This window comes from Geotrypetes seraphini, chromosome 8, assembly GCF_902459505.1.
Source record: "Geotrypetes seraphini chromosome 8, aGeoSer1.1, whole genome shotgun sequence".
Classification (NCBI taxonomy): Eukaryota; Metazoa; Chordata; class Amphibia; order Gymnophiona; family Dermophiidae; genus Geotrypetes; species Geotrypetes seraphini.
This window is the reverse complement of record NC_047091.1, coordinates 189298143-189310357: the sequence shown is the minus strand read 5'-3', so window position 1 is coordinate 189310357 and position 12215 is coordinate 189298143. Positions and strand designations below refer to the sequence as shown.

Below are 12215 nucleotides of genomic sequence, written 5' to 3'. Positions count from 1 at the left end.
GTCGGTCCATATGCCGACACTTATCCACCCAGACCAGGTGGGGTTCATAGGGGGACGGCAGGCGGCAGATGGGATCCGTAAAGTTTTGAATTTGGTATGGCAGGCCTGACGTAGTGGTGGCTCCTGGGTAGCTGTGGCGGTGGATACCAAGAAGGCGTTTGTTCTGCAAATTGACTGCCTGTACTGTTCTTGTATTGTACTGCTGTGGTGGTCTGAGGTTCTGTTATAAATAAACAATTACAAAAAAAAAAAGGGTACTTAACCACAATAGATTCTATTTTTAGGACAAGATTCCAACCAATAAAAGCCTCCTCTCTTGATCACCCCCTCTCTCTTGCTTCCTCTTGCTAAATTCTCTCTTTGCCTCTTTCTCCCTGTTTACACCTATACACCCAGTATTCAGGCCTAAGGCACAAACACATTTATGCAGGTAAATAAACCACAGTCTCTCTCTGTTCTGGAAAAGCCATATATTTTCCTCCACACACACAGTTTAGCTCTCTTACAAAATATCTTTCTGTACATTAGTAACCAACCATATGTTTGATACATCTGTCTTCTAAAGATTGTATATCTGTAATATTAAGTCTATTTCTACATAATATATTTTATACAATCACTCTTGGCTGCCATTGTCATTAATTTCACTTCTCACTGGTCCATCTGAGGATAATGGACCCAGGGCAGTTCACACACCCACAACAGACTAGCAATTATGGGGCCATATCCAAAGATTAGGTTCTAACCTCTGGCAAATTTTCTTTCTTGTAAATCCACCCTTTATGTTGGGGTAGAGAATGACACGGTGGTTGTTACCTGCGGCTAGCCACGGGTAACCCGCCGAAACGAGGAAGAAAAAATAGTGGTCTCTGCGGGGATGGGGACAAGGCCATTCACCGCCCCGTGGAGCGGTGAATGGACTTGTCTCCGCAGTGAGGCATTCAAGGATCGCTCGGTCTCCACCCGATCGCAGCATTCCGCCATCTTCCTCCCTCCACCTCACCTTTGATGTAGAGCAGGACCGGTAGGATGAACAGGCGCAAAAAAAAAAAAAAAAAAGCTTCCTTCTTTTTCCCTGCTCTTACCGCCATGCTGCAGCTACTAAAGTCGACAGGAAGTCTTTCCGACGTCAATTCTGCATCAGAGAGGACTTCAGAATTGACGTCGGAAAGAATTCCTGTCGGCTTTAGCAGCTGCAGCATGGCGTTAAGAGCAGGGGAAAAGGAAGGAGGCTTTTTTTTTTTTGAGCGGCAGGGAGGCAGCAGGCTGGCTTTGGCTAGGGAGGGAAAGGTAGACAGGCAGGCAGGCTTCAGGGGTGGGGGTGGGACAAAGTGTGGAAGGCAGTGAGAGGGACATAGGAAGGAGGCACTAGGGGCACTAAAGACAGGAAGGGGCACTAAGGATATGGGAAGGAGGCACTGGGGGCACTAAAGACATGGGAAGGAGGCACTGGGGGCACTAAAGATAGGAAGGGGCACTACAGACATGGGAAGGAGGCACTGGGGGCACTAAAGATAGGAAGGGGCACTACAGACATGGGAAGGAGGCACTGGGGGCACTAAAGACATGGGAAGGAGGCACTGGGGGCACTAAAGACAGGAAGGGGCACTAAGGACATGGGAAGGAGGCACTGGGGGCACTAAAGACATGGGAAGGAGGCACTGGAGGCACTAAAGACAGGAAGGGGCACTAAGGACATGGGAAGGAGGCACTGGGGGCACTAAAGACATGGGAAGGAGGCACTAAAGACAGGAAGGGGCACAAAGGACATGGGAAGGAAAGAGGGAGGGAATAGAAAGGGACAATTCTTGGGCCTGAGTGCAGAAAGAAAGAAATGAAAGAAAGGATACACAGACAGAAGGAAACGTAACCAGAGACTCATGAAATCAATCACCAGACAGCAAAGGTAGGAAAAATGATTTTATTTTCAATTTAATGATCAAAACGTGTCAGTTTTGAGAATTTATATCTGCTGTCTATATTTTGCACTATATTTGTCTATTTTTCTATAGTTACTGAGGTGACTGAGCTCGCGGAGATAGGGTGGAAACGGGGTTTTTAAATTTTAGTCCTAGTAGTTTGCCAGTCCACAAAATAATTCTTTTATTTCTGCCGGTCCACGGGTGTAAAAAGGTTGAAAAACACTGCCTGCTTTCTTTTTCGCCCAGCCGCACATGCGCCTGCTCGAGCTGATCAATCTTCTCCTCTCCTGCAACTTCCTGTTTCCGGTTGCGTCAGAGGAGAATATTGAACAAATGAGCAGCCGCGCATACGCGGCTTTTTGAATGCGTGCGGCTGGGTGAAAAAGAAAGCCGGAATACTCTACATCTAAGGTGAGATGGAGGGAGGGAGATGGCGGATCGCTGCAATTGATCGGGTGTCTGCTGTTTTTGTATCACTGCCTGCCTGTGCTCACATTCCAGATCCTCCTGTTGCTCATTGTACTGCAGCATCTGCATGATTATGTGCTCAGGTGGGCATTTTTAGTATGCACAATCGAGCTATAGGTGAACATGGGGGACTCGTCATTGCAAGGGAGGACAAGTCAATTGATTTATTTTATGTTCTGTTTTTACTACAGGGCAGAGGCACTGAAACAGATTCTCAGTGCAGTAGTAGTAGTGGCAGGACTCTCTTCTGTCTTCATGGTGTTTCGCAGTACTGAGGCTTATATGGATGCTGCGGGGACGGTGACGGGGGTGAATGGGATGGAAGTGTTCTTGGCGGTTGCCATGAGGTCAAACATTGGATGACCCCACTGATGCACTATAACGCTCTCTGGGATAGAGACCACTCTCTGGGATCCAGAGTCTGTTGACTGAGAAAATCCGCTTGCACGTTTTCTACACCTGTCATGTGAGCCGCGGACAGGGCCACAAGGTGTCATTCCGCCCAGGAAAAGAGCAGCCGAGCTTCCATGCTCAGAAGAGGACTCCTGGTGCCTCCCTGTCTGTTGATATAGGCTACCACCGTTGCATTGTCAACTAGATGATGGAGACACTTCTGGAAATGCAGCAAGGCTAGGCAAATCGCCCTCAGCTTCAGGCGACTGATCGACAATCTGCTCTCTGAGGGAGACCACAGGCTTTGAATCAGAACAGACATACAGACTGCGCCCAAACTGGAGAGACTCGTGAGAGTCACCCAATCCGAAATCAGAAGTGGCAGGCCTTTGGATAGAGTCATAGAATTCAGCCACCACTGCATGCTGCTGTGCACCGCCGCCATCCAAGGCAGTGGTATCGTTAACAAGTCCCGTTGCGGGCTCCACCTGGACAACAGCAACTCCTGAAGGGGACACAGCTGGGCCCTGGCCCATTGAATCATATCGATCGCTGCCACCATGAGTCCCAGTACCTGAAGATATTGCCAGGCCGTCAGGGCTGGAACAGCTAACATGACTCGAATGGTCTGCTGAATCTTCTCTTTCCGAGACTCTGGAAAAAAACACCTTGTTCTGGGACGTGTGGAACCGGACTCCCAGGTACTCTCCTTTGTCAGTTCGAGGTGGCTTTTTCTCAAGTTATCACCCAACCCAGGTGCTGCAGCAGATGGACCACTTGCTGCACTGCCCAGTTCCCCTCCTCCAGGAAGGGAGATCTGATCAGCCAGTCATCTAGATATGGATGAACTAGGATACCCTGAGAGTGAAGGTGGGCTGCAATCACCACCATTATCTTGGTGAGGGTTCTGGGCACCATTGCCAGGCTAAACGGAAGAGCCACAAACAAAGTGTTGATCCAGAACATGGAACCACAGGAATTTCCTGTGACCCAGAAATATGGGGATATGAAGATATGCCTCCGTGAGATCCAGGGAGGCCAGAAACTCCCCTGGCACCACTGCCGCAATGACTGATCTTACAGTTTCCATTCTGAAGCGCAGGGCCTTCAGTGCCGCATTGACAGCTTTTAGATCCAGAATCGCTCTCCAATCTTTGGAGCCTTTCTTTGGAATGATGAAGTATATCGAGTATCTCCGAGCCTAAGTCGTCCTTTGGCATGGGTTCGATAGCCACAATATCCAGCAGTCTGAGAACCGTGGCCTGCACTTGGAGCACCTTTTTGGGATGCCCTTCAGGCAAATCCAGAAAGAAATCTGACAGAGGTCAGTAAAACTCCAACTTGAGTTAATTGCGCAGAACGTCTGTCTGAGGACTGCTGATGGGCAGGGCCCCCAAAGCGGGGTCTAGATGAAGAGTTGAATCTTTGACCTGATGCCGGAGGATTGGCATACTGATGAGGGCGCCGGAAGGGACAATAATTAGGAAGCACCAAACTCCTAGCGGGGCGAGGCTGGTTTCCCGGCAGAACATTAGGCTTACGGTCCTGTACACTGGCCATAATGTCATCCAGGCCCTGGCTAAACAAGATTAGTCCTTTGAAGGGCAACCTACTCAAAGTGGCCTTAAAGGATGAATCCCCAGACCACTGTCGTAATCCACAGCATTCTCCTGGTGGGCACAGAAAAAGCTCCCAGTTTGGCAAAGACATTCATCATGTCATATAAGGCGTCTGCCAGATAATCCACTCCAGAAATCAAGATCCCTTAGTATCAAAACATCAGGGTCATGGTGAAGCTTGGAATGGCACACTTGTGCTACAAATGACATGGCTGCTTTCGCTCTGACCCCGGCCGCAGAATCAAAAAGGCGTTTAAGGATAAAATCCACCCGCCTGTCTTGAACATCTTTCAGAATCACCATCGGATGTTAGGGAGGTACACTTGGGTGACCTGAGCCACAGCTGAATCTATCTTTGGGGAAAGCACTTGGAAAACTCTGGAGTCATGGGGTAAAATCTTGCCATGGCTCTAGCGCATTTCAGGGAACCCTCTGGGTTATCCCAAACTTCCGAAAGAATCCGGACTAGATCTGGATTAACAGGAAAGGAGGCAGAGAGTGGTCTTTGATCACTCATCAAAGAACATTCCGCCTGGACAGGCTGATCAGACTGCAGGTTTAATTCCTACATGGATTCCGAAATGAGATCCTCACGATGATTTGGCTTGAAAAACCTGCACACAAACGGCTCATCCGCCAGATCTTGAGACCCATACAAAACTTGATCACGAATGTCAGCTAGGTTAGCCATATCAGCGGACGCCGCTGAGGTGCCCTGAGGCAACAGAGGAATGGAAAGAGATGCAGACACGATGGCAGACATCGCCCGCCTGCGCTCTAGGGTCCCCATCTGTGAACACAGAGACAGACTGGAACCAGTGGAGGAGAAGAACTCACATGCTGGGTTGGATTCTGAGGGGGAGCCACAAGCTGGAATTTTTAACCAAATATGCCTGGAACATCATGTTTACAAATTCTGGAGGGAAAAAAATCCCTCGTGACCAGTGCCGCTCTATGCACCTCAGATTTTGAGTGCTTAGATTTATGAGGCTTGACCCCAGAACTGTGATGCCAGCACCCATCTGAGAGTCTCCTGGTGCGATTTTTCTGGCGTTTACAGCAGGAGATCCAAGAAGTACCTTTTCAGAGGTGGCACTGAATCCATGCACACCTTGCCCTCCTCGCAGGCCGCGGCGCACTTGGAACATGGCTGCGGATCTGATGTTTGGGTTTTCTTAGCTTATTTTTTACCGGCTTGCTGATTTTTTTTATTCTTTTGCAGCTTTTTCTGTCCCCGACCCTGAAGAAATTTTTGAAACGCGTCGGTGGGGAACAAGGCAGATCTGGTCAAAAGCTAAGTTACTATCATGCATTGAATAATATTTATTACGTTTTATAAATAAGCACAGACACTTTATAAATTATCAAAATGCAAATAGTTGCATATTCGTTCAAAATATCACACTATAAAAAGTTCCAGTGAGGACGGCTACCACACACCTTATCGTGTGGCATTCTAAGGAACAAGTGTGATTTGAACATTCACGCAGTGGTGGGTTATTCATGATTATTGGATATGCGGATCCGATAGCCATCCGCTGTAAACAAGGCATGAATCAATGCCATCATGTCCTGAGGAAGCCATCTGAGAAGTTTGGAGCAAAAACAAAGCTCCTAAGTCCAAAAAATATACTTGGACAGGAAGTTCTTCTTCACCCAGAGAGTGGTAGAAAATTGGAACGCTCTTCTGGAGGCTGTTATAGGGAAAAACACCCTCCAGGGATTCAAGACAAAGTTAGACAACGGGAACTTACGCAGGTAGGGCTGGTCTCAGTCAGGGCACTGGTCTTTGACCTAGGGGCTGCCGTGGGAGTGGAATGCTGGGCATAATGGACCACTGGTCTGACCCAGCAGCGGCAATTCTTATGTTATTGAAAAAAATCCAATATGGCTGCTGTGGGTGCTGATTTTGCCCTAAAATAGCCTGTGAAAAACACAGGAATCCCTGGAAAATGGCAATTTTAGAGGAGGGGAGGGCATGCAGGGAAACTACCCAGAAACCCCTTTTAAGGTCCCCCCCCCAAATCGCTAAACCAGGCAAGCAAGCAGCTACTCACTGTGGTCTGTGCTGTAAGAGCCAATCACTGTAGTCTGTGCTGTAAGAGAGAAATGGCAGGCAGTACTGAAACAGCATGCAGGGAGATCTCAAGCCTCAAGAAGCAGGAAAACTGGATTTCAAATCTTCTGAATGCCTCACCTGCCCAGCCACCTCGGTCAGTGACTTCCAACACCTCTGGATTGTTCACGGAAGGTATGCAGTACGGTCCCAATCCCGGGCATGCCTCCACGGAACCACGCAGCCTAAGCTCCACCCATTAGCGGATGAACCTGGGGCGAACTAGCTTCTGATCCCGGAGCTCCGATTTGATGTGCAAGCTGTCCGGGGGTCTTATTGATGTGCAGGCAGTCCAGGGGTCTTACTGCAGTGGCAGGTAACCCCCCAGAGGCAGACTTTACTCCAAAGTCTATGATCTCACACCGAAAGGTATTTCCACAGCACAAGGGCAAACCCATGAAAAAAAGAATAAAATAATGTGCTAAATTTAAGAAATGAAACACGAGCAGAAGAGATAAGCTCCTACAGCTTGGCCTGTAGGAATATAAATCTGATGTCCAGGGAGCATACCCAGCAGTAGAGAGATGATGGGTAGAGCTGAAAACTTCTAACAAGTGAAGTTCCTACAGACCTTGGCTGCACAACTACATAACACCCATCTGTCCCCAGCACAAAGAGGGATTGCACAAGAACTTATATTTTGGGGGCTTCGTCCTGGTCCCTTTGGAAGATTTTCAGCTGGGTAGGTAGAATTTAATTTTTCATGTTTGCACTGTGCACTCACTAGTTATGATGTAGGTTTTGTTTTTTTTACACAGACAAGGTGACAGATTGTATTTTACATTCAAATATCCTTGTGCAGTTTTGATTGAAAATTTGATACAGATAAGAATACAGTAGAAATCAATAGACCTTGTGAACCCCTTAACAATAGTGAACAATCTGTGCCTAGGCAGGGTGACGCTAGTGGATTTTTTAGACTGATGAGATTTTCCTTATCAAAAGTCTCTGTATTAATCCTTGATTTTTATTTTCACCTGTGCCTGATGCAAGAATTTCATGTTAGTCTCAGTCTTGATGCAAGCATCAATGCATGATGGGCTGTAACTGACAGCCGACAACTTTGCTCTTCTAATACCTTTCTTATATTTTCCCTGCTAAACTTCTGGCTGCTTTAGGTAGTAACATTTTTGCTCAAAGTGGGGGCATAGGCGTGGGAATGAGTAGGTATGCAGCTGGCTTACGATAAAGTCCTCAGGACTGACACGGACCCACACAGCCTGCGCTTAAGCTCTGGAAACAACCAGGAGTGAGCCTAGCTACCAGGAGAATAGTCCCCGAGCCACCAAAAGTGTTCATGCAGGCTGGCCAGGTAGGTGCCCTGTAAAAGGGTTGCCCTCCCAGCTACAAATTTCTGACCCAGAGGGTCTGTATCTTCTCCCAGGCACACTGGGGACCCCTGAAGCACTGAGAAGCCTCAAAATTTTTATTTATTTTATTTTAAAAATTTCTATACCGTTTAAAACTAAATCTGAATAAAAACCAGAAAACAATAAATCAAAATCAGAGCAGTAAAAAGTGAGGATACACAGCACACCCCAGCCCAGATATACAGGAAGCGGAGTCAAAAAATGTAAATTATGCCTTCTACACCAGTGTTCTTCAACCTTTTTACACCCGTGGACCGGCAGAAAAAAAAGAATTATTTTGTGGACCGGCAAACTACTAGGACTAAAATTTAAAAACCCCATTTCCGCCCCATCTCTGCGAACTCGGTCCCCACAAATCATCTGATCCCATCCACACAAGCCTCAGTTATGATTTTATATTGAATGTATTCCACTCCACAAGAAAGGCTCCAAGACAGAAGCGGCAAACTACAGACCAGTGAGTCTCACATCAATAGTGAGCAAACTAATGGAAACTCTTATCAAACACCAATTAGTTACGATCCTGAATGAAGAGAACCTACGGGATCCCGTCAACATGGATTTACTAAGGGGAGATCCTGCCAATCCAACCTGATCAGCTTCTTTGACTGGGTGACGGGGAAGCTAGATGTTGGAGAGTCCCTGGACATCGTATACCTGGACTTTAGCAAGGCATTCGATAGCATACCTCATCGCAGGTTGCTAAGCAAGATGAATTCCATAGGTTTGGGCGACACATTGACTAAGTGGGTTGGGAACTGGCTTGGAGGTAGGGTTCAAAGGGTGATGGTGAACGGCACCCCATCTGCAATGGCGGAGGTGATCAGCGGGGTGCCCCAGGGCTCTGTCTTGGGCCCGATACTATTCAATATCTTTATAAGGGACTTGGCAGAAGGGCTCCGAGGTAAGATAACATTATTTGCCGATGACGCCAAACTAAGCAATGTAGTGGGCAAAAGTACAATAGAAAAAAATTCAATGCCCGACAATATGATGCACGATCTACTCTTACTAGAGACCTGATCTAAGACATGGCAGCTCAGCTTCAATGCCAAAAAATGCAAAGTTATGCACCTGGGTACCCAAAATCCATGCAGGACTTATACCCTTAATGGCGAGATCCTAACAAGAACGGTAGCAGAAAGGGACTTAGGGGTGATCGTCAGTGAGGACATGAAGGCTGCCAATCAAGTGGAGCAAGCTTCTTCCAAGGCAAGACAAATCATAGGTTGCATACGCAGGGGTTTCGTCAGCCGTAAGCCTGAAGTCATTATGCGTCTGTATAGATCCATGGTGAGACCCCACCTGGAATACTGTGTGCAATTCTGGAGGCCGCATTACTGAGGCTGGAGTCGGTCCAGAGAATGGCCACCCGGATGGTCTCGGGACTGAAGGATCTCCCGTACGAAGAACGGTTAGATAAATTACAGCTATACTCGCTCGAGGAGCACAGAGAGAGGGGAGACATGATCGAGACGTTCAAGTATCTCACGGGCCGCATCGATGCAGAGGAGGATATCTTCTTTTTCAAGGGTCCCACGGCAAGAAGAGGACATCCGTGGAAAATCAGAGGCGGGAAACTGCGTGGTGACACCAGGAAATTCTTTTTCACCGAAAGAGTGGTTGATCGCTGGAATGGTCTTCCACTTCAGGTGATTGAGGCCAGCAGCGTGCCTGATTTTAAGGCCAAATGGGATCGACAGTGGGATCTATTCGCAAAGTAAAGGCAGGGGAGGGTCATTAGGGTGGGCAGACTGGATGGGCCGTGGCCCTTATCTGCTGTCAATTTCTATGTTTCTATGTATTTTATTAAAGTATAAAAAGAAACAATATTCTGTAGAATTGTCATTTTATAAATACAAATAATTCAGAGCAAGGATCAACAAAACCCCTGTCTCCCCTCCCCTTCACATATATCCCCTCTACTATCAAGAAAACTGAACAAGCCAAATTATTACAGAATGCTACACAGAAATATCATGCTAACAGAATACTGAAGTCACACATGACAGGAATAGTTTTAGGGGAGTGCAACTAGGGCAACTGCCCCCTGGTCAGAGAGCACCCTAAGCCAGCTGGAAGCTAAAGAAGCACTGCCTGGGTTTTACAGTCCCCAGTTATGTCTAACACCAGCTCTAGCAGGATATATATTTCAAATCTGATATATTCTAATCACAAAATAGAAATAAAATTATTTTTTTCTACCTTTTGTCGTCTTTGGTTTCTGCTTTCAATCTTCTTTTCACTCTCTTCTTTCCAGCGTCTGCCCTTTCTGTCTCTTCAATCCAGCATCTGCCCCTTCCATCCACTGTCTGTCCTCTCCCACTTCCATATGGTATCTGTCTTCTTTCTATGCCCCTCTCCCCTTTCCATCCAGCTTGTGCCCCCTCTCTCCTTTTTACATGATTCATTCCAGCTTCACTGCTCTCTTCATTTTTATCTCTCCTACAGCAGATCTATCATCGTTGTCCCTCTCTGCTTATTTTTCTGCTGACCCCTTCCTATCATCAATCTCTCTACTCTCTCATGCCTGTGTCTCCCCTTCCCCTCCTCTAATCTCTCTGCCAGCTGTTTCCTTCCTTTTTTCATTCTCCCTTCCCTCCTCCTCCTGTCCAACAGTAACTCTCTTCCCTTCCTTCCCTCCCAGCAGCATCTCTCCTTCTCCCTCTCCAGTAGCAGCTGTCCTTTTTTTCCTTGCCCAGCAGCTTCCCAGATTCCTTTCCCTCCTCCCCTCCCAGAAGCATCTCTCCTTCTCCTTCTCCAGTAGCAGCTGTCCCTTTTTTTTCCTTGCCCAGCAGCTTCCCAGATTCCTTTCCCTCCTCCCCTCCCAGAAGCATCTCTCCTTCTCCTTCTCCAGTAGCAGCTGTCCCTTTTTTTCCTTGCCCAGCAGCTTCCCAGATTCCTTTCCCTCCTCCCCTCCCAGAAGCATCTCTCCTTCTCCTTCTCTCTTTCCAGTAGCAGCTGTCCCTTTTTTTTCCTTGCCCAGCAGCTTCCCAGATTCCTTTCCATCCTCCCCTCCCAGAAGCATCTCTCCTTCTCCAGTAGCAGCTGTCCCTTTTTTTTCCTTGCCCAGCAGCTTCCCAGATTCCTTTCCCTCCTCCCCTCCCAGAAGCATCTCTTCTTCTCCTTCTCCCTCTCCAGTAGCAGCTGTCCCTTTTTTTCCTTGCCCAGCAGCTTCCCAGATTCCTTTCCCTCCTCCCCTCCCAGAAGCATCTCTCCTTCTCCTTCTACCTCTCCAGTAGCAGCTGTCCCTTTTTTTCCCTTGCCCAGCAGCTTCTGATAATGGCTTTCTCCCCTGCCAGCAGCTCTTCTTACTTCCCAGCGCAGCGATTCAGGAAGGCAGCCTCGGGTCCTTTGTTGGGTCACGCCGCCTCTGAGGAAAGAGGAAGTTGCATCATCAGAGACAGCCGCGACTCAGCAAAAGCCCCGAGGCTGCCTTCGTGAATCGCTGCGCTGGGAAGTAAAGGAGAGCTGCAGAGAGGGGAGAAAGCCACTGTCAGAGGCTCCCCAAGATATCTCCGGCCCAGCGCACGCTTCAGATGTTGCGCGGACCGGCAGGAAGTTGAAGTGAATCAATCTTGCCGGCCCTGCGCAGACCGGCAAAAATTTCCTGCGGACCGGCAGTTGAAGAACTGTGTTCTACACAACTCACTGGTTCAAGACTCATATGCTTTTTACACTAGAATACTGAATCAACAGGAGCCTTATAAGGCTGAGTTCAGTTCTGCATTCATCTCTACTTCCTAGTAGATGGTCATAAACCACATTTTTCTGGATAAATCTGCTCTTATGCTAATGAATCTACCATTAGGGGAAACATGATTAAAAGCCCATCAGAAGCAACAGAAGTTAGCTAGACCACTGAATTTGTACCTCCCTTCTTCTACATTATACACATTTAGATACCGTAAGAAGCAGTGTTACCTCTGTGTACAAACAGGTGAACTTCTGTCAAAATGTCATGCAAGGCCAGCCCCTTCAGGGTCTTCAAATTCAAGATATCTGAGGATGACAGTCAAAGAAGCATTCTCTGCAGGGATTTCAATGTAAGACCAACTGGTTACAGACCACATTCCCCATTATTCCTCATTTATTTGAATTTCATTTTAATATCTAAAAGGATAAAAGGTTAAGGGTCATGGATTTGATATATTACCTCTCTGTGGTACAACCAAAGCAGTTTATATTTAATATAGATAGGTACTTTCTTTAGCTGCCATGTTTTCTTTGTGTTGAGGTAATGGAAGGTTAAATGACTTGCCCAGGATCACAATAGGAATCAAATCCAGTTGGTTGGGTTCTCAACCCACTGCAGTAACCATTAGGC

General features: G+C 47.4%; 1 protein-coding gene across 2 annotated transcripts in view; it reads right to left on the bottom strand.

The window, feature by feature from the left end:
* The window catches only part of RFC5 (replication factor C subunit 5), an 86726-nt gene that overhangs the window by 14057 nt on the left and 60454 nt on the right, over positions 1-12215 (bottom strand). For both annotated transcript variants that reach the window (XM_033955021.1, XM_033955020.1), the window contains exon 9: positions 11813-11890. In XM_033955021.1, coding sequence (XP_033810912.1) covers positions 11813-11890 — 78 coding nt within the window. The remainder of the gene's footprint in view (positions 1-11812; positions 11891-12215) is intronic.